This window comes from Perca fluviatilis, chromosome 11 (assembly GCF_010015445.1).
Source record: "Perca fluviatilis chromosome 11, GENO_Pfluv_1.0, whole genome shotgun sequence".
NCBI lineage: Eukaryota > Metazoa > Chordata > Actinopteri > Perciformes > Percidae > Perca > Perca fluviatilis.
In genome coordinates this window covers 7,210,281-7,234,156 of record NC_053122.1, presented here as the reverse complement: position 1 = coordinate 7,234,156, position 23,876 = coordinate 7,210,281, and the positions used below count along the sequence as shown (strand labels likewise).

Genomic DNA, 23,876 nt, shown 5'->3' with positions numbered 1-23,876 from the left:
AAACTCTGCTGTATGAGTCACTATCATGTTTAGTCAATAGATATGAGTAGCAGAGCTGTTTAGTGTGCAATGTCTGATGACCTCATTACTGTAAGCAGTAGGGGAGAGCCGGGACAGTTGAAACACTTTTTAATTAAACGTAATTTACAAAGCGATCGTATCGCACTGAAAGCTAATATTTTGTCACTAGCAACCTACACCTGTCCTCTGTCAAATACAGTTGCATTTTCAGCTTTGAACAAAACTGTTCAGGAATTATTACAGCAACAGTGGGGTGTGCGTAATGTTTCATTCGTCCCTCCTGGTCGGGACGCATGAAACAGCATAGGGGGACGGATGAAACATACAGTTTAATACATATAAACCTCCCACAACTTCAATATTTTACTACATATCATGAATGGTACTCCCAAAAGGTTTTATATAAGATAGATTGTTGCTGGGCTATACGTCTTGGTGAATATCTGTTAACCACTAATTGCCGTCACCTTGAAGCGTGTATGAAGCATTTCAGGTTTTTGAAATATCATGCACTGTGGGTGATTCTGCCATTTTTATAGCTAGAACAGTAAGTTTTCCCATTTATATCATGTTTCTATTGTGGAAAATGTCGTTTCACTAGGTTTTTACATGGGTTAGGTCACTGCACATCCAAATAAGTGCCCACAGCCCGTCAGTCTCCATAGGATAACTTGGGAAAACTCGACCCCCTACCTGGTGGGGGCCTAAATATATTTTCATCTTTCTAAAACTGCTTTTCCATGTCTCCCCTCCATAAATTATTGTATAAACAGACATTTGTGCAATTACTTAAAATGCATGGAGTTACAGCCAGGTCGGGGACAGTTGAAACAGCTGTTTCAACCGTCCCGACATCGACATATGCCATTATCACCTGTTTTGCTTTCCATGTAAACAAGCATGCAATATGAAAGTCTGGGATTGTGGAGAACAATAAATGGTCTACTGAATAAGCACGTAGTCGAACCTTTAAATGAAAAACACTCATTAATAATCGAAAAAATGTAACCGCTAATGAAGTTTACTTTCGACCATCAAAACTCGTTTATCGCCTGTAACTCCGTGATAAAAGGAAATAACAGGAAGATATTTGGCTGATAGTAGGACGTTAACATGCTCTATGTTTTGACCTAAGGAAGTCTGTCTGTCATCATTGCACTTGGAGAAAACTGGAATGTTTCATCCGTCCCGCGTTTCAATCGTCCCGGCTCTCCCCTAGTATTTTAAACTTCATCATCTGTTAAAAACATCATAGAAAGTCTCTCACGTTGAGTTAGGAACTCGCATACATGGGAATATTGAAGAGTGGGCACAAACAACCAATGCTGGTGTATCTCTGGTTAGGACAGTGTCATTGAATCATTAAAATATCTGTATTTAACCCTAATTGAAATGCTGATTTATTATATGGAGATCACCTGATACAAACTGTTCAGGAAAACAAATGAAAAAGGTCAGTCCTATGGTTGTATATCTATGGGTCAGTCAATGTAAATTGAATGTAAACATTTAAAGAACAGCGGAAGTCTGGAACATGAGTTAGAGAGAATGGAACTGTTTCCAGAATGTCCTTTAAGTTATGACATCTCTTTTATGATGTTATCATAAAGGTTCCAATTGGCCTATGTATCTTTAGTCAGTGCAAAGCAACCTTTCATAGAGAGAGAGAGATTGTGAGAAACAACTGTTCATCATTGACAGCATCTACAAGAAACTTTGAAAATCTACCAGCTAAAAATGGATCAGGATTGGAACAGCAGGAGGCCAAGGGACTCCGTCAACCTGCACGACCAAGTGAAGCAGCTGACTGCTCTTTTGAAGCATGAGCGTACCAGAAACTCCTGGCAGTATAATGCGAGGCTGGAACTCGGTAAAGACCTGAACGAGACTAAACAACAGCTGGCTCGTCAGAAGAGCCTAAAAGAAATGTTCATTAAGAGAGGAAAGGACACACGCAATGAACTGGAGAGGCTGAAGAGGCTCAGTGACCCAGAGACCATGGACACCATGAGGATTGCCACTGAGGTTCGAAATACCATCAAACTAAAGAGGAAGAAGGTGCTTCAGCAAGCATTTGAGGACCTCAAAGTGGCTTACATTATCAGCCAAGAAAAGTTCTCAGCAGAGCTCCAGGTTGAAAAAACTAAAAATGGAGCTCTTCAGCAAGAACTTGAGCAGCTGAGAGCTTCACATCAGATCAACCCGAGCTTTAAAACTGAGCTGAAAGGTGAGAAGGAAAAGGGCGACAGCTGTCAGAAACACCTGGAGAAAGAGATTCACTCCCAAGCTGAAAATGTGTCAGAGTACCTGGAGGCTTTAAAGCAGCAGATGGTTGAAAAGGATGCTCTGGTCCATCAGATGGAGGAGGAGATCCAGACCCTGAAAAAGGACGCATCTGAGCAAGAGATGTTTTTCAAAAAGCAGGAGGACGTGATGTCTGTAAACGATGCTTTGGTCCATCAGATGGAGGAACAAATTCAGAACTTCAAGAAAGACGCCTCTGAGACAGAGAAGTCCTTTGTCAAAGAGTTGGAGGACCTGAAGTCTGTGAAGGACACTCTGGTTCACCAGATGGAGGAAGAGATCCAGACCCTAAAGGAAAAGGCCTCTGAGACAGAGAAGTCCTTTGTCAAAGAGTTGGAGGATCTAAAAAAAGAACAGGCCTCAACGAAACAGGATCTGATCAATAAGCTCCAGACTGAGCGGGAGATCAATCAGACCTTCCAAAATGAACTTTCCAAGCTGGAAAAAGAAAAGGACAAGACCAGGCAGCGGAACCAGGCCTCCCACCATCATGTACTAGATGTTGAGCTACTGGAAGAGATCGGCCACTCTGAGGAACAGCTTGAGGAGAAAAAAAAGAAACCTTCAGCCTGGAAAAGATTTAGACACCACATTGGTTTGAGGAAAATGAAGAAGAAGGAGGAGAAGCGGTCCTCCATCTGATGGACCGAAGCAGGAAAACCTGATGTCTGTGAAGGACACTGGTTCGTCAGATGGAGGAGAAGATTCAGACCCTGAAGGAAAACGCCTCTGTGAGAGAGAAGTTTTTTTGTCAAAGAGTTGGAGGACCTGAAGTCTGTGATGGACACTCTGGTCCATCAGATGGAGGAAAAGATTCAGTGCCTGAAAAAAGACGTCTCTGAGCAAGAGAGGTTTTTCAAAGAGCAGCAAGACGTGATGTCTGTGAAGGACACTGTGGTTCGTCAGATGGAGGAGGAGATCCAGACCCTGAAGGAAAACGCCTCTGTGAAAGAGAAGTTTTTTTTGTCAAAGAGTTGGAGGAGCTGAAGTCTGTGACAGACACTCTGGTCCATCAGATGGAGGAAAAGATTCAGAGCCTTTCTGGTTGTAATCGGAGTGACGCTGTGGTGTGAGGACCCAGAGGAACATTTGTGCAAGGCTTCTCACTACATTGTCTGACTCACTGAATAAAAATGTCCTGGACCAGCCAGTTAACATCTTTAACAATTTCATATGTGCTAGTGATTATTTAAAGATTAGGTAGATTTTGTGATTTGAAATTAACACTAAATCAACATGTTAAATTCAGTTTTACACAGAGTATGTCATCTAGGAATCTCAGTGGTGTACTGAGAATCACATTGTCGTTTTCCTCTTAATGTTACTTATTCTTACACAGTTATTAGCTGTTGGCAAATAGGCTACTATCTGCCTTAGTCTGTATGTTATACTAACTGTGTAGAATGTGCCGAAACATGTTTCATGGTATTGTAAAGACACATAGTGGTGGAAAAAGTAGTCAGCTCCTTTACTTAAGTTAAAGTTGTCAGGGATCTGAGACAAGGGAACCCAAAAGCACAACTCACGAGGCAAAAAGGTGGAAACAAAATGTCTTTTACTTAACTCCAGGCAGGCAAAAGTACAGAAAGGGTAAGGCTGAGGCAAAACCGAAAATTATAAACTATGTACAAATCAACAAACAGGATGCTGAAAGCTTACTAGGGCAAAAGCACTCAGACAATCTGGCAGAGGGCTAGATATACTAGGGAGCTAATGAGTGCATGGGGAACAGAGTGGGGAGGATGAGCAGGTGAAGTGAATTAAGTGATGGGAGGGCAGGCAGGCGGAAGTGATAAGGTCTGAAATGACAACAGAGTTAAGCCGATATTTTCCTGCGGTTTGGCCTCTCATTTACATGAAAACCCAGTTTTTATCACAGAAAACGATTATTTCTAAAAACTCCGGCCAAAGTGGAGATTTTTGAAATCTCCGTTTGCACGTTTGCATGTAAACTGAGACAAACGGAGGTTTAGGCAGCCGAGAGAGAGAAAAAGGACGTGATTGGTTGCTGTTGTTGCTATTGTCGGGATTCTGATTGGCTAACGTGGGCTTGAGCTTCTCGTTACACTGCCACCTACAGGTCTGGCGTGCCCCTGACTGCACTGACGGCATATATACACGGGTACATATAAACGAACACTTTCCTGAAAACCGAGAGGTTGAAACGTCCGTTTATGAAAATAGCCGGCCACATGTAAACGTAGCATTAGACACAGGTATAATAAAGCAAACAGGAGGACTGCAAAATCAAAACCATGATCAAAAGTACTAAATACTACACTGTAAAATACTCTGTTTCAAGTAAAAGTCCTGCATTGAAAATGTTCCTTAAGTAAAGGTATGTGAGTATCAACAGGAAAATGTACTGAAAGTATTAAAGGTAAAAGATTATTTTTTGGGCTTTTCCGCCTTTAATGGACAGGAAAGAGAAAGGGGGAAGACATGCAGGAAATCGTCACAGGTCGGAGTCGAACCCTGGACCTCTGCATCGAGGCATAAAGTGGAAACTGGAAATGATCCAAAACAGTTCTGTGTTTAATGGTCTAATCATTTCAGCTGAACTCGTAGAACGTTATATTTTTGGGTAGTTTAATTTATGATAAAACGGCGTATTTTGTGTGCAAAAATCTTAATTTGTAAAGTAACTAGTAAATAAAGCTGTCAGGTTAATGGACAAATTGCTGTCAGTACCAATAAAGTACTGAGGTTTAAATAGCCAGCCCTAGTATTTTAATGCTGATCTTTTTCAAAATAAAGATTAAAGATATGCTAAAATTTGGTTGAAAGAATTACTATTAAAGTCTTAAAAGTTAAGAGGATTTTACAGCCTTGGCAGAGCTAAGAACCACTGAGTTGGTTTCTATCTATTCTGTCCTTTCTCTCTTCCCTTAGGCAGTATGCGTTATCACTTGTTATGTTAGGGAGGCTCCATTTCTCTGTTTTTGCTTTGCTATTTTTGCACTTAAATGAACCTTGAAAACATTAAACTCCCTCCAGGAGACCAAAGGACAACAGTTGAACTTAGCCCAGAAGGATGTGGCGAATGTTTTCTGCTTCCTACTAACCAGATAAACAAGACATTTGCATTGTCTACACCAACAGAAGTTGTATTTATTTCATCACCGTTGGAGTTGGACAGTAGAGCCATTCATAGTTCTCAATAGTACAACTTGGAAGTACTCAGAATTGTGTTATTCTTCCCTTCTTTCAACCCTCTGGAGTTTCATGTTTCCTTCAGTGTATGCATCCATCTGGCTGGTTTAATATTTCCCCAGAGTTGTTATCTATCTCTATGTCTAGGAACGTTAACAAAAACATAATATATATAGTTTAATCCAAGTATGGCTTTTGGAAAAACATGTGTTTGTGTCCACAACCCTAATGGCTGGCCTTTTTTGTATAGTTCCCTAAGGGTTAGGTTTTATTTTGTCAGTTTACTATTCAACCGCTTCAATTATGTCCCTGACATTGGAGAACTATGGATAAAATGGGCAACAATTCATACACTGTTCATCTTATATAGATGCAAAGACTTTAAAACTAAAGCTGAATGTTAATGTTAATTACGTTTCAATTTGGGTTCTTATCTGCTCCATGAAATTACCAACATGTTCTCTGGGGACTACCAACGTTAAACTTCACAACCGCGCTCCTGCTCTCCCTCTGACAGATCAGATAGAGACTCAGCCAAAGGCGGGAGTCTGGCACAACCTCCTCCGATTGGCCAAAGCTACGTTTCTGTTAAAGGTACAATATGTAACATTTCTGCATTAAAATGTCTAAAAACGACTATACCTATATTATATATTTTGTTGAGTTGTGTACTCACACTATCCCAAATGTTTCTAACAACATTCAAACCCAGAGAAATCTGTTATTTTATTTTAATGACACAGGACGTTTCATTTAGTCGCCTGTCAGTGGCGTCATTAAAACTTTGACCCCTCTAGTTTCTCTAACTTCCATCAAAACACGGGCACCCAAATGATACGTTCAAGAGTAATTTTAATCATACAATGTCACAGAAAGAATAATACTCAGTAACCGTAATATAGCTTGCTTTCTGCCACACAGCATCATTTTGTCATTGATTACATGGCACTTACAAAACAGTAATATTTAGTGATACATTTACATATCGATTGATCCAGCTTAAAGTTATGTGCTACGTTGACAAGTAACGTTAGCGTTAGCTGATGCTACTGCTCGGTGGGGAACTTTAACGTTATACGGTTACGACATTGTTCAACACGCTCATAAAGTTATTTTAAGTATAATTGTTTTGATCAAGGTAAAGTAAATGTTAAACAACACTGGGCTAACCCACGATTAATTCCGCCAGCTAGCGTTAACGTTAGCTGTATAGATAGAAGACAAATATCGCCACAGCCATCAGAGTCTGGCTGTTTCTGGAGGCTATGTTACCTTCAGTTACCGCCGGCCTGGCCATGTCTGTGCTACAGCTGCCTGTTAGCCATGTTTGGGACTGTAAACCCATTGTACACTATTGTTTCAAATATTACTGAATGTTGTAGCATTTATCTCAATTTGAACTAAGGGGCCAAACAAAGAAATAATAACCACAGACCAAAAGTATATGCACAGGGGTCTGCATACTTTGTGTACTTTTTAGGAAGGGAAATAAAACACAGGATTGGCATGAACTGCAAAACTCTGCAGATTATAATGGGACAAAGATAAAGTAGACATGGCGGTGAAGGCAGGAAACCAACAAGGGTTGGAACAAGGCGCATCAAAATGTAATCCCACCTGGAGAGACTTTAATCTGCAGAATGGCTGATCTTCCTGCCGCTCCACTTGTTTTCTCCATTCGGGTACGTCATTTAGTGGTTTAAAGCCTTTTCCCTTTATCTTAAGCTGTTTATCCACTTGTTTCATTTTTGTCTTTTTGTGTCATTTTAATACCCTGGGAGCTGTAGTGGCTTTTTTTTTTATTATAACATTGAGGCATTATGTGGATGATTTCCCTCTCTGTCTTTCTCAAATGCACGCACAAACACACACAAACGCACAGACACACACACAAATACACACACGCACACAGTCTTTCAAGGTTTCCTCGCTCTGCCTCACTTTCTTTTTTCGCTCATTCTCAATGTCTAAATCCAGCTTTCTAAGTTACAATAGAGCTGTTTAAAGCCTCTGAAACGCTGCAGGCCTTGAAACTGTCCATTGAAAAGTGGGCAACAGATGGACAGTGAGAGAGGACGAGCGAGAGAGACCTTAAGAGAGAGAAGCGAGAGTCAGTCCGAGGTTGGTCTGAAAGCTTCAAAGTGCCTTTAGCGGCGTTGGATTAAGGTCACAGCGCAGTTTCATAATGACAACACATAGCACAATGTCAGTTAATGTCACAGTCACTCACTCTTAACACACACATGTACACACACTTCCCTTCACAATTACTGCTGTGCGGTTGGACTGGGCAGCTCCCACCAATCATACTGGATGGCAGTGGTGTGGACGGTCTGGTTTGAGGTGGGTGCAGGGGGTCTAAACATTCTGATTGTTTGAGTTTTCCACAAGCAGCGCTCCCAAAAGAGTGAAAAGAAATCCCTGCTAATCCCTGAATCCCCACCAGTTTCAACTGAATGAATCAATTTCCCTCTTATTGTGTCACACTCTCTGTGTGTGTGTGTGTGTGTGTGTGTGTGTGTGTGTGTGTGTGTGTGTGTGTGTGTGTGTGTGTGTGTGTGTCTGCACTCGGTCTCAGGTCACCAGTCTTGAGCGCGTCGCAATGAAGCTTTTTGCCACGGGTGTCAAAGCATGGACAATGACAGCTACGGAGCATGCTCAGTGGCCTTTTGACTGACAGCCAGGATAAGTGGGCTGTGTGTCTGCGTGGGTGAGGGGCATGGACTTTTGATTACCCACACACATTTAAAACAGGTTTGTTACTCTCTATGGCAGACAGACGCCACATATAGGGGTTCAACCTACAGCTTTCATTGTTGTTATGAAGTTTTATGAGAGGTCTCAGTTTCTTTCGCTGTACATGAAGAGTAGTTTTGCTGCATTTACATAATTGTCTGATATTTACAAAGAAAATTGGTTTACATAAAATTTGGCAGGCAGTTGGGGTTAATGGCCAAGAAACAAGTGATTACATGTGAATGTAATTACATGGGGTGTGAATCCAAGTATCATGGCGCGTTTTTCTATAGGAACGCCCCCTGAAGTCAGATTTCCAACTCAGAAATTCAGAGAACCTTACAGTACCCCAAGCAAAGCCGACCTCAAGATCCAAGATGGCTGCTCCATGCATCAACAGTATGGAAAGCTGTAGTTATACTGTATATAGTTAATTATCTCTTCTGTCTTATTTGTGTCTCATTAAGTCAGTGGCAGTCAACTCGGTTGTGACGGAAAATAGAGCCCACTCTATTTAGATGAGATTATACTGGGTGGACTTACAGGAGAGCCACCATTTCAAAATACAGAACACAGACGTTGCCAGGCAGCAGCCGCAACAGCAGCCACTTCTGCCCGAAAGCACCTTTATGCATAAATCAATTGGTGTATCTTGCTATTAGTCGACATACCAGGAGTCATGTTCCTTACAAGCAAGTGTGCATCACATTTTCTTACCACTGTTGGGGACATCACATTCTCACTCCCATCACGTCAAAAGGCAATGCTTGGTCAGGTGTCTTTGGCGTTTGTTACTGACGCAAGAATCTCCTTTAGCATTTTATATATATATATATATATATATATATATATATATATATTAGGGGTGGTACGGTTCACAAAACCCACGGTTCGGTTTGTATCACGGTTTTAGGGTCACGGTTTCGGTTCTGTACGATTCTTGTTATTTTTTCTTTTAATCTTTAACACTCCAGAATATACTTCAGCATATGATATATAGCTAAAATTAGCATATTGAATGCATGTTGCACAAAACATGCACATAGTGGCAGTTCTATATATTGTTTTATTTCATCATAGGTACCATGAAATCCAAAATGTTCCCACACACCAGACTATAAACGACACTGGCGCATCCTCCAGCTCTGGGCAGCCTCTCTCCCACTGGACATTTCTGCACGTGACGTGACCTGCAGCGGCGCCCCACTCCACTTGAGGAGCGGACGGCTCGGTGTCTCTCAAAATCTGACGAAAATCTTTTAAACTGACCTTTGTCGATCTGAAATGAAGACAGATTCAGCAACTGCATGGCCTATTTCTCGCTTAAAATGTTTTCAGAAACACGTTTCGGTGAACTATTTTAGTACAATATGAGATCGTATTTCGAACGAGCGCCATGACAGTCTATTTTGAAATTAGGGACCAGCCGGACCCATGTGACGCGATCGTCCAATCAGCTGCCATGGGTTGCGTTTGTCACGCCATCCCGCGCTCATCATTTCCAGTTAGTGTTTTAACATAGGTGTATAAAGTGGACACTACGGCAGTAAGAGGTTAGTGCAGCTTAACAGTGTACTGACGAACCGTGCGGTACACACATGCTCCGAACCGAGACTAGCGAACCGAGCGGTTCGGGTGTTTTTTCATGAACCGTACCACCCCTAATATATATATATATATATACAGTTGTGCTCATAAGTTTACATACCCATGCTAAAGTTGACTAAAAAGAGGAATAAAAAAAAAAAAATCATCATACCCTTCACCATACCTAGATATTGGCATGTGGTACTTTTCACAATATCATCTCTCAGTGCAAATCAAGCCAGCTATTAGGCTAACTGAGATAAAACCATACCAATCTCTAGGTATGGTGAAGGGTATGTGATGATGTGGGGGGGGCTATTTTAATTCCAAAGGCCAAGGGAACTTTATCAGGATGCATAGTATCCTGGATCCATGAGATAACTGGCCTTTAAAAATAAAAATCTGCCTGCCTCTATGGGAATTTAACATAGAGGTATGTATACTTATGCCCCCTGTATTTTAAGGAAGAACATTTATTTATTTACGATACATTATTAATTAACAAAGAAAATTGGTGTCCTTAAAGGTTGGATTTTTCCTCATTTTTTAATTAAGGCATTGAGATCAATTTCCGAAAGATTCATTTTTTTATTCCTCTTTTTAGTCAACTTTAGCATGGGTATGTAAACTTCTGAGCACAACTGTGTGTGTGTGTGTGTGTGTATATATATAATTTTTTATTTATCCAGGGCTGTTGCTCTGCCATACACATGCTAAAGGGTGATATTTGCCTCAATATCTGACGCTGAGTGCCACTGACCAAGCGTCAGTATTTTACGAGTTGGGAGTGAGAACGTGCTGTCGGGTTACAATTGCTATCGTAAACGTTTTTTTGTATCGGGAGCTTTTGGAAATAACATACATTTAATGTGGTGGACGTTGATCTTAAAGCTATAGCGTGTAGTTTATGTTGCCCCCATGAGGAATTCTAAGTAATGACAACACCACTGTCCACATGACGCAAGCATTCGATGATCGTGCACCACCCCCACCCCCACCCCTCCCCCACCAGATGCTAGTAACTCAAGGAGGAAACGGTGGATTAAAACACATGATGGACTCTTCAGAAGAGGTCATTGTCTTGTAGTTATTATGTCCTCTTCATCGCCAAAGCTGACCGTTGCTGTTGTTCTTTCTCGGCGATGACAAAACGCATCACTCACTCCAGACAACACCCTTTTGTAAACATAGCCATACTGAGAAATACAAAGAGAGTTTTTTGTGGAACTGATAGGCTTAATTAGCTTTGTATCAACACATATGGCAATTGCTTGAACGTAACAGACGTTGGTTAATATGAAATAGCTGTACTATAGCTTTAATAGCTTTAATGGCTAGTGACGTAGTTTGACCAGTGCTTGCAATGAATCAACAGCATTAAAACCTGGAATATAACATGCAACATCTATGTAAATCACTGAGTTTTACAAAGGTGTAAACTGTTTGGCACCTTAACACTCAGTGAAACTACATGCATATTTTATGTTTAAATCCCTTACTCGAAACTTGTAGTCATAGGTGGTTAGCTTGTTAAAAACCAATTCTCCTCATCCGGGCCGCATGGGGCTTCTTCTCTTTCGTTTCCTCTTCTCGTGGTTCTGTACTCGAACACCTGCTGCTCCAGAAAGGACCCCACTCAAGTGTTAAGAGGCCTACTTGTGAGTCCACTTGAACCAATTTGAAAGCAGCATTGAATTTTCTGAATGTGGTGTCACATTTGGACTCATGAGGGATCCTCATATACAACAAATTAATAGCACTCAATTGGCTACCCTTTGTGTATGTTAGAACTCGGCATTCACATGATGCTCATAGCCACGTTTCTCTTCAGTTACTGATTGATTCTGTAGCCAAAGTTTGATCAGCAACATTTTCTGCCACGTCTCCTCATCATTACTCAGTTTGCTACATGTAATAAAGAGCAACTGATGCCACTTCGGGTCAAATCGGGGCAATTTGTCATTGATTAGCAGCTGACACTGGAAGCTCTTTCTGTCCAGCCGAAGTGCCTGAACTGACTGAGAGACTGCAGGAATCAATAGCACACATATGGCTGCAGTGAGACATGATCCTCTGTTCTATAGCAGGGGTGTAACTGGAGAAGGTGAGACAGATGGACACTTCAGGGACTGACTGTCCACAGGTGAGGCAGATGCTCCTCAACCGGAAAACATTTAGACGCTTACAAGCTTTAAAAACAAATATTAAGAAAAAGAAAAGAGAGATGTTTCTCTTCTGAACACCCACGTCTCTGATTATAAGAGATTCGATGGAAGACAGTAGAGCTGTAACAATTCCAAATGTTGCTCTACTATTGTCTCATAAAGAACTGCGATTAACAATATATAATTGTGTCTTTCAGTCAAATTTAAAAAGATGCATTAATGTATTACTTTTTTAAACAAATTAAAGTTTTGAATGAATTCCAGGGTACAGCTTTTGGTTATATCACTGTTATGTGACCCAGGTAATGTAATAACACAAATACACAGTTTATGAAACAGTAAACAATGGCCCAATCCCAAAGTCCGGACTAACAGACTCACGGATTTTGGTGCGCGTTCTCGCAAAATTCGTATTGGCTTAGGGTTGTCCCAATGTCAGATTTCAAAGGGCGTGAGGGTTTGAGTACACACTTACCGAGCCCTTTCCGTGAGTCTGCATCGATGCAGACTTCACCAAAGGGAATTACCCACAGTTCAAAGCGTTGTGACGTTTACGGCGGAGACCATAGGGAAATCCGGTAAACAACAGCACGACACACGACCACGGAACACAGACCACCCTGTTGTCCAGCTCGTAAAACAAGAGTTTGAAAAAATTTTGAATCAGGCAGCCGTCTCCTGGGCCTTGGCCGTGTGGAAAGCAACAAACTTAAAATGAAAATTCCCAAACTGGCAAGCGTCAGCAACATCTTTGTTATTAAACGTCGCCAAGGTAACATGTGATCTCGTGAAGTGCTGTCCCGATCCCATAATACCTATCTGAGCCCATGTGGCCTCACACACTCACTCAACATAGCACCTGAGATCGATTAAGTCTGTGAGTCTTTAGTCTTCAGGTTTCACTTTAGGATTGGGACACTGCCTCTTTATTAGCATAAAACATTTTTTCTGACTGTATTCCCCCCTCCTCATTTTTGTTGCAATGAACATTTATAGGGGTCAAGTGCCAACAACTAGCAATTAAAATAATAATAAATATTTAGTGCGACCAATAATCAGCTATTATAATTTGGCATTTCTAAACAAAATCAACAATTAACATCAACATCTTAAGCTAATGTTAGCAATTAATTGCAGTTAAACAAAGAAACCTTATTTTAAAAAAAAGTTAATTATGTAATAGTTGTTACAGGCCTAGAATTCAATTCAATTAAATGTTATAGTATCAAATCAAACAAAGAGTTATCTCAAGACACTTTACAGATAGAGTAGGTCTAGACCACATTCTATGATTTACAAAGACCCAACAATTCCAGTAATTCCCCCAAGAGCAAGCATTTAGAGCGACAGTGGTGAGGAAAAACTCCCTTTTAGACAGTAAACAAACTATTTAATCTCCACTTTTAAAATCAAGCTGCTCAATTCAACAAAATGTGCCGGTTTGGCAAGTAGTCAACATCCTCTGTGAATCTTCAGGAGCTGAGCACAGATTCATCTCAGATTCGCTGTTAAAAAGAGACATTGTGGAAAGATAAAAGCAAGTCTTTTACACCTACTCACAAACCTACCAATTAAAGCTATTTATCACATTTCTTACAACTTGAAATATGATTTAATTGAAGAGAGCACCAGAGGTCTCAGAAGTTGGTTCAGTGAGAAGGTGAGTAGAGGAGACTACAGTATATCTTCTGAGACATGTTTAGGAATGTTTATACAATACATTGACCATGATTACCAATACACGATCTGAAGCAATGGACATATAATGTAAATGTAAAATTCTAAAGCTTTTTGCAGCTGCTGTTTCTTGTAAGCTGTGAACTGCAGAAGCTTTTTCTTTAGAAGTGCAAACAATGAGAATAAATAACTAAATGACAACTACCTGTGCTTTCACACACACACACACACACACCACACACACACACACACACCTCCCAGCAGTAGAAAGAATAGAAAACTAATTTGATTAGGTTAGACAACAACAAGGTGGGAATAATAAATAATGGAGAGGCAGCAGCGTTCATCATTAGGTGTGTGTGTGTGTGTGTGTGTGTGTGTGTGTGTGTGTGTGTGTGTGTGTGTGTGTGTGTGTGTGTGTGTGTGTGAATGCTGCAGTGTTTCCATGTTACAATGTTCAAAGGTTTGTGCATGGTTCAAGCATTTGTAAGCTCTCTCTGTGTGTGTGTGTGTGTGTGTGTGTGTGTGTGTGTGTGTGTGTGTGTGTGTGTGTGTGTGTGGTGTGTGTGTTTTTTTTTTTTTTTTGGGGGGGGGGTGTGTGAGATTGGAGAAACAGCTATTCTTTTTGCATCATCGTGACTACCATCTGTTCCTCCAGATGTTTTACCTGGTAGTTGCAGAATATGTGAACACGGTTACTGATGACACACCTGGCTCGTCTCATCCTCATAAAAACTGCCATGTTAGGACTTTGAATTGTTCCATGCGTAAAGCTCAGGTTATTTCTGCACTTTTCTTGGTAACTTCTGGAATTGTACAGAATATTGTCTCAATTGTATATACAATTACAACTAATTACAAATCTATTCTAAATTTACCTTATTGCTAAACACTAAAAAACCTAACCATAAAATAGGTAGCTACACAAGGCAAATAATTTGAATTGTTTCACTTGGTCCTGGCCAAATTAACTGAACTATAGGTGTTACAAAGCACCCTAATAATACCAAAATTGTGTCATCCATGCTGCAACCAACATTCACAAGGCAGCTTGAACTGCTTTAGTCTTTTAGTTTGTTTACTCTGAAGCTAGAAGAAAATGCACAGAATTGAAAAGCGTTTCATATTGTGTCTGGACAGCACATTATGACTCATTTATAGATTGGAGAATGTCAGTCATCCAGATGGTCCTGCGATGAGTCAGGGAACAGAACTTCCATCTCTTGCCTCCTGATCCATGAACACAATGTTCATTCTTGATGAAAAACATTTTTTTATTTCATGTCTCGAACGTCTTGACTTCAAGATGTCAAGGCCTCTTGAAAAGGGAAATTACGCAATTCTACTTTGTCACAAATAATAAGACTATTTAAAACAGTGAGTGCCTGAGTTTACAGTGTAGTAAGCCTATTCATGTACACATTCACACAGTGTCGGCTGTTGTTCCTGCATTTGGCAGCTGTAACTGTGTTGCTTTTTGCCTGGATTAGTGTTGTAACTTCTCCGTATTTGTCTAATATTATAGTTTGCTCTTTGCTCTGATGTCAGTAGACTTATCCATGATTGGTCATATGCTCACTCGCTATGTGAAAGCGCTCATGGCTAGATTGGAAAAACCCTGGGTTGATCTACCGAGTTGGTAACCACGGTCGTGTGACCGCTTACTGTGATCGCGGATGTTAGGGTTAGTGAAGCCAGATAACCAGAAGATATCCTGGGTATGTTGAACAAGATATCCTGGGTATGTTGGACTTGCTTTTTGTCAGCCCTCTGGTCTGGAGCAGGCTAGAAGCACAGTATGAATATCTCCCCGGTCATTTATGTCCCAATGCTTTTATGAAACTAAGTCAAGGCTAAATTCAGCCAGGATGATTGACAGCTAGCTAGACTATCTGTCCAATCTGAGTATCTGTTCAACTTTTGAACATACACCAAAACAAGTTCCATTCCTAGGCTATTTTGCAGAGGCACCGTCACTGTGTCCGGGGCTTAGTGCCGCCCAAGACGATTGTGATTGGCTTAAAGAAATGCCAATAAACCAGAGCACGTTTTTCTCTCATTCCGGAATATTGAGTCCTCTGCAGCGCTGTGGAGGAAGGTCTGGCAATGCGAGACTATACTTTACAAGAAGGTGTACATTTTTAGAAGGCCTACAGAAAGGGTGAAAAGTAAAGAAAGACGTTTTGAACTCGAGTTCGGTGGAATAACTCGAGTTCGGTGGAATAATACCACTAGGGTTCTCTCAATCAAAGCAAAAGTTGCTGTCATGAAGTACTCACCGACTTTCAGAGGGCAGCATAAAGTATGTTGAATGATAGTACACAGTGGCCTTCATGTTTATGTCATTGTGCTGCTTGTGATGTCTTGGTAATTGTTCTTTTATGCATTGCGGGACGGACTGACCACCGCCGGATGGACACAGATTCCTTCCTTTACAGATAGATAGATGGTCTAGACCTGCTCTATATGAAAAGTGCGCGATACAAATAAAATGTATTTGACTTGATATATAAACAGCATTTAAGAAATTTGCCATCTTAATCTTTATCTTTATATTATACAATATTTTCCTTGCAAACCATTCTCCTTTCATTGTTTGTCAGGAAATAAAAAAACGATGCCTCCTATGTTATGCAGTTCTTCCACGTCAATTACATATCCCATCAAATCAATAAAACAGCGTATGACCCTGGTGCTAAAGACAGGCCAGAGACCAGGGAGAAACTCTCAGGATCATCAGGACTACTGAATAATTATATACCACTGAATTAAATGCACTGCCTTTTTTTTCCTGATGCATGCTGGGATGTGTGCCAGACCCCTGGGACCATGAAGAGGATAAGCAGTGTTGAAAACGGTTGGATGATTGAATTAATATGTTCGAATGAAGCAAATTAAATTAGCAATTAAGTAGGATGCAGTATGCCGAGCAGCAATCAGAACACTGAGAGATATGCATGTGAAAGATAAAATCTGATAAAGTCTGTTAGGACGGCTGAGTTTCCTTCACATTCAAGATAATGGATTGCCTTTTTGGAAAATCATTTCTTTTTTCATCAACCTTGAAAACATAATTGAGTCCTTGAGGCGATGAACCAGAAGTCCGTCCGTTGATTTTGGGCCAAGGCTGTTTACCAATTTCATCTGTGAGTGGGTGTTCTGTATTTCAATATTTTAATAACAGTGGGGCTATTCATAACATTTTCATTCTTTTTTCCCTTTTTCCTTTCAGTGCTGCTCAATTCTTTTAAAATATTCAACAAAATGAACGAAACACACAATATGACAGAGAAATCCTGCTCCCGGGGTGAGTCAATCATGGAAAACCAACATTGAAAATGACAGTTTTTTTTCTCACAAAGAAGAGAGTACATTTTGAGGAAGTTATTCCTATTGCATAATGTCTAAGCATTCGTATTCATATCTGAATTTAATTTTCAAGAAATATCAAGAAATCAAGAAAATTTACGATAAAAACGTTCTGTCCAGGGAAAACATCTTTACCAGATGCCTAGTCTTGCATTGCCAGACCTATGTCCACAGCGCTGCGGAGTAAGGTCTGGCTTCTGCACACATACATTCCAGGATGTGGGGGGAAATAACGCGAGTTGTTTGCATTTCTTTTAATCTATTACAATCGTTTTGGGCGGATCTAAGCACCGGTCGCAGCGACGATGGCTCTGCAGAATAGCCTCGGGAAGGAACTTGTTTTGGTTGAACATTTGCACCCTAAATGCAAATGTTTAATTAAATGAAGTTTACTGTTCACACAAGACAGTAACGTGAGCTATTTATATTAGCTGGATACATATTTAAATGTAATTTGCTCTTACCAGTGTATCGCCATGTGTACTTCGTCCACAGCAATCCCACCAATCGGTCCCAAAACATCCCAGTTAGAGAGGAAATGCCATAAACATATTCTTTGTAAATCTTTGTAATCATTCCCCAAAAGAACCAAGCAGGCCTGCTTTGTTGCATGATAACAATTTTCATTTTCAGCGCGTAGCTTGCTAGCTCAAAGTTTGTTGTTGTTTCCCAAAGGGAACAGTTATACAACGGCAACACACATCGCCGGATTATCCTGGAAAAGAACTGGCGTTGATCCAGACTACCAGATGCCCAAATGACTTCAACCGACTCCTTTTAAAGCAAAGGAGCTGTGACCGCACCCTGAGCTAGTTCCTACACTAATTGTCCAGGATCCTCACACTTAGGGTCCCTATTGATGAGCCTAGCCACTCTGCAAAGGAAACTCTTTTTGGACACTTCATTGTTCTATTTTCTCCCTCATTGCCCACCTAAAACTCCCAGGTACTTCACACATGGCTGCAAACCATCCCACTACGCACCTGTAGTCAGGGTCTGATGAAAATCATGATCTGCCCAAAGATGAGAGCCAATCTTGAAGTCACCATATTGGACACTCTCTGGCTACACCTTAAGAAATCTGTCCATGAAAAATCATAAACACAATTGGTAGCAAGGCTTGGATTTATAAATAGTAAGTACATGTTTAAAATATCAACGCGTTCTCATGTACGAGTTCATACAATATCGTAAGAAAAGTTACACACAGCAATTCGTATGATATCCTACGAAATTAGGCAACCACAGGCTGGTCACGTGACGTCAGTTACAGAGCTCCGTGAGCTGTCGGTCATATCAGCGGCAGTTGGTAGTTGAGTTTAGCAGACAACAGGTGATTGTGAGCCGGGTACAGTGAACCACGACATGACGGTCCTTCCGGTGGCCGTGGCATTTGAGTCTGTTACATTCAAGCCATCGCCAAATGAGTTGCTACAAAGCTAATTAAGACTATCAGCTCCACACAACTCTCTCTGGATTTCTCAGTATGGCTATGTTCAGAAGATTGTAGCGTCCGGCGACTTTCCCCCGCAGAAACTGAAGTGAAGATAATGACCTCTTCTGAAGAATCCATGTTTTTTTAATCCTCCATGTCCTCCCTGGCTACTACCAACCGCGTGGAGGAGGAGAGGAGGCGGTGCGCGATCACGGAAGGCTTGTATCATGTGGACACGCCGACAGTTTTGTTGTCATTACTTAGAATTCCTCATGGGAGAGACAGAAAGTACTCGCTATAGCTTTAAGTTTAGGCACCAAAACGACTAGTTGAGTCTAGGAAAAAGATTGTGGTTTGGATTAAAACACTCCCGAGGAACGAACACGCGTTTCCTGGGTGAAAGTCTTTGTGTGTTCTCCCCGGGATGCAAACTCCAGTCCCCCAGGCTTAAAAGCGCTGTGTTTTATGACCCACCCATTCATCCTGACCTCCTCCCTATGTGGTCCACAGTGTTCTGATACAGCAGCAGTCAATACAGCAATAAATTAGTGATGGCCAAATGAAGCTTTGTGAACCATTTTCTTTATTTTCTGAGCTCACTAGATGGCGCTCTCTGTTCAAAGAAAAAGGTTAAAGGAATGGTAATTCAGTGTGTTTTCAACCCTTTGTTGAAGAGAGAGCGCCATCTAGTGGGCTCAGAAAAAAGAGAACATGTTTCATGAAGCTTCATTTGGCCATCACTACAATAAATACCAAACCTAGAAATCTAGACGCACCCTAGCGGCAGCAAATGTAATTTGTAGCCAGGGTCAGTCTAGCAACTCTCCGTTGGCTTGCAAGCTGGAAAAACCAAAACTCTGGCCGGGCCAATCACATCGTGTATAGAGTCGGTGGGAGGGCTTATGGCTGCTGCTGCTGCTGGCGAACAGCGGTCTTTCAATTCGGCTTTGGCCGCGACACTGGAAGACTTGGAGTTCAGCTTTTCTTTGAGAAAAGAACAAAGAACGGCACTGAAAAAAGGAAGATGTGTTCGGAGTTTTGCCGACCGGATACGGCAAAGGTTTAATCTATCAACTAGCTTCTTCGTTGCTCTGCCTGGTTGTAGCGCTATCCTATTGCGTGCAGAGGGAATTTAAAAGACAACCGTTCATCCCGCACCTCATATTGAGCCCTGTCAATGGAGAGTTCCCAGACCCAACATCTTGATGTGGGTCTGGCTTGTCAGGCTAATAAATACGTGGAATACATGCAAATTACAGTGCATTACTTTTTGCAGCTACATGTACGAATGGTGCATGAGAACATAGAGAAATATAAAAATAACTCTTCTGATCCAGCTTGCAAAGCAACACATTTGGATTACTGCATTATTACATTTATTTTAAGTTTTTTTTTTTAAATAGCGACTATTCACTCAGATACAGTTTGTTGTTAATTTGCTTAGTTTCTATGTCGTAAGTCTCATATTTATTAATCAGAAATACATATGAAAACTTGAAAAAAGGGATCGATGCAGAGGCTCCAGTTCCTTCCCTGCCTATTTAAAATTTCATCTGAATCCTGCTTTGACCTCATTAACATTGTACCGAAGTTACAGTATGAGCACCGAGTCACAATCCTCCGTGTCACTGTCAGAATAATGATGGAGCTGCTAGCAACAGAAATGAAATGAGTATGGATTTATATCAGCTAATAAACACGGGCAGGATAATAGTATTGATTTATGGCTGGCTTAATGACACAATGGAACAGGGCCTGCAGGCTTGTGGAGGATTTGGCAGTGACCTGTGTTTGTTGCTGTGTTACAATAATTTGATGTGTTTTCTTGCTGTCAGACAGCCAGTAATACACTGAGCCGAAGACAACTGATTGATGGCTGAAACTTATAAACTTCCAGTATCTCAAAAGAAAGAAAAGAGGCGGAGAATGTGTGTGTGTGTGTGTGTGTGTGTGTGTGTGTGTGTGTGTGTGTGTGTGTGTGTGTGTGTGTGTGTGTGTGTGTGTGTGTTTTGTGTTTGTGGGTGTGTTGTCCAGTGTTACAAAAGCAGTTCATTAACTCATAATCCACTGTGTGTGTGTGTGTGTGTGTGTGTGTGTGTGTGTGTGTGTGTGTGTGTGTGTGTGTGTGTGTGTGTGTGTGTGTGTGTGTGTGTGTGTGTCTGTAAGATTATTTTTGTGTCACTGCTATTGTGGACCTGCAGGAGCTCTGAGACTTCAATAGAGCCAGTCAATAGACCTAACCCGTCAATAGAATGACTTAACCAGAATGGCTTAGTGAATAGTTATGTAAGACTGTTTGTGTGCCTGTATGCATGTGCTCGTGTATTTGCGTGTGAACTTTATGCTGTGTGTATGTGTCCTTTTTTTCAATCAGCCAAAACTAGAGCAACTCTCCCCTCCATCCCAGACAAAAAGCAGTGGGGTAGCATGTTATATAAAACTGCAGCAGAGCACTGTAATTCAAAGCAATGGCGATATACTTACATTTAAATATCATCACTGTTGGGGAGAAACCTAGTATCTCCATTTCATCATTTCAATGTTTTTCCCATGAGTCAATGCTATTGGTGACTCTTTACTTCTGTCTGTGGGTTTTACACATATTTAAACAGTGACGAGGTGATTTTGTCTGACTTTGTTTGAGAAAAATGCCTCAATAAAATGTTTCCTAATTGGCCTTTTTTTCATTGCCTGAAAAACATTGGTTTTGGACATGCAAGGTTTTCCCCCCGACAGCAACGATATGCTGCACATTTTACTAAGAAGTCTTGAAACTACAATACTGGACTCCTTACAACTAATGTATATTCACAGGGAAAACGACTGATATGTACAAGCCTTAGTACATTTTGTTAAAGGCTCCACTGTGCAAGAAATGTGAACAGTCTCAGTCAAATAGGTTCGGGAAAAAAAGCTAACAATTTAGTCACTTTCGCAACCACATTATCTGGAGAAAATGTTAGTAACTTAGAGTGAGCACACCTGTATTGTCTGTAACAATCCTTGAACAGGAAAACTGAAAAAAACTAAAATTATGTTTACAACGTACAGTAACCATGGTTTTCTCTTTAAATAAGTGGGTCTAACCCCTTGTTTTCAATTATTTTACAATATTCCCAGATCTTAAAAATGATTGTCTTGAGTCAGTGTTATTATTGGATATAAATAAATATGACATAAAATGGTCAAAACTATGATATTAAGGTCACTCAAGATGATCACTGAAGAATACTAAGATCTTACTCTGTACCCTCAGTACATGTCAATCTTGTATTTCTGCTAAAAGAAACCATTTCAGAAAGACTGAATTACCGAAAATCATGGTCGTGCTTTTGCACTGAACTGAAGATCAGCCTCTTAAGAGCCTTTTCTGTTGGCAGCACATGTGTTTTATAGATCACACACACACTTTAGTAGGTTACCAAAGTGCATGCAAGCACTCTAAGGTAAGACGTGATTGATGTGATTGTACTGTACAGCTTTTGAGAAAATGAAAGATAAAATCACCTGAAATTACACTGTTACACATGGGCAATTTCTCGCAAGCATACTAGTATGGGCATCGCGAGTGTGAACATCCTTCAGGCTGGCTTACAGTAAGTAACCCCAAGGCCCAAATAGATTGCTTTGGATTGGATTCAGATCTGTTAATCCATTTGGCAGGTGTCTTGGCTCATACTGCAGTTAGCACTGCTTGGAGACAAACCAGTCAACACCATATAGCCTGCAATATTACCTTCTACAGACTGAGAGGTTGCTGTCATTGGGAATCGTAATAGGCCAAATCTAGATGTTGATTAACTTCCTTCAAACAATTAGGTGGTTTACCCCACTTAGCGCATCCTGCAGCCGCGTCACAGTAAAAGTTGCAGCACCTTCTTCGATCATCTTTCAGAGTTTTGTGAATTGGTTGTTGGTGTGTTGCCTGGGAACCAGATGAATTTGCGAGCTTGTGTTTTATTTGCTCTGGCAGATGCGTCTGGTCCCCCTTCGCTTTGGACAGATTTCCACTGGCCAACGGTTGTGTTTGGGACCAGGACTGTGGCGGAGTCATAATCTGGACTTAGAGGCTGGTTAAGTAACCAGGACTTGTAGGAGGAGTGCTGTTGAGGCATATACGAAAAACAACCAAGATGGCTGCAGCTTTCTGTTGAAATGCGTCAGTATTGAATGAGCTTGACGGTATATTTTAATTAAAAAAAATATACTGTCAGGAAGAAAGATGTTTGCCATACTGTCGACAGGATTGACAAAAGTTTAATATATCAACTCATCTTTGCACGCTGTAGTCTGTTTTTTGTCTGTGTTATTTTTTTCCCACCCTCTTTGCGCCAAGTCCCGCTCTAATGTGCTTTGATTGGCCATGTATAACCGGTTGATAACACCCTTTGGAAATCCAAAACTGACAGATTCCAGACTGATTTGGTCTGGCCATCTCAGGCGTGTTGCTTTGGCATATAATCATGTAATCCAAACTGCCACCTGATTTCAACTATGGATGCATATCAAAAAATGTAATTGCTAAAAAGGCTTTCCCAGAATTTGCATGAACCAGAATTTGCATTTCAGGTTAGGGGAGTAATTGAGAACAACATAATCACTATTTAGTTGTAGTATTCCTTTACTTTATGCTTGACCTAACATAAACCAGTCCAGAATCTCACTTAAACCCTGGGCCCAAGTCGTAATCCTAAACTATTCCCTTAATCAGAAATTGGAGCTGTCTAACATGTCTTCATGCTGAGGGTCGAAAGCTCAAACTGGTTTTCAAAAGAAGTATGAGATCACACACATTCAGACATCCTCTGTTCTCTGTCTCTCAATCGCTTCTATCTAAAGCCTGGAGTTCATTTGTGTCTCTGTCCAGAAACTAGAGGGATTTGTAGCAGCCAGGGAGTAACAGCCATTTGCATCGGTCTCTGGCTGTTAGCAGAATAGAGAGAAGCAGCGGGAGTCTTTGAGTTTCTTCTCAGCTGCTCATCCAGCACCACTGACCTCTCAACTCCCCCCATTTACCTCATTCCAATTTCCACCCTCACTGACAGACTAACACACAAGCTGTGAGCTGAATGAGCAGTGGGAGGCGGGTGAGGTGAGGGGGGGAATGAAATCTACCAATGGAAGGACGACATTGAAAAAAAAAGGGGGTAGAGAGGGAGACATGAGGATGAGACAGGATCTGTGTTTACTGGCTTTCAGGGACTTGGCTTACAAGCCTTCTCCAAAGCCAAGTGAGCCAACAATGCTGACCGATTTTAGCTGATGCTAATTAAGCTGAATACTTAATAGCTCATTTTCAATTCAGCATATTTTCAGGGTTTTGAAAAGCAAAAGAGTCAAACACTAAAAATAAAACCATTAATAGTTTAATAGCTCTTTGATATAACTTAACAGCCAATATTATGGATAGTAGGTTTACATTGACCAAG

The 23,876-nt window shown here is 40.9% G+C and overlaps 1 protein-coding gene across 1 annotated transcript; it reads left to right on the top strand.

Annotated features, from left to right (window-relative positions):
- The first annotated feature begins 1,735 nt into the window (after positions 1-1,735).
- LOC120568977 (centrosomal protein of 112 kDa-like) lies at positions 1,736-3,356 on the top strand. Its single transcript, XM_039816754.1, has one exon. The coding sequence runs from the start codon at positions 1,759-1,761 to the stop codon at positions 2,965-2,967; it is 1,209 nt and encodes a 402-aa protein (XP_039672688.1). The 5' UTR covers positions 1,736-1,758; the 3' UTR covers positions 2,968-3,356.
- Positions 3,357-23,876: the final 20,520 nt, after the last annotated feature.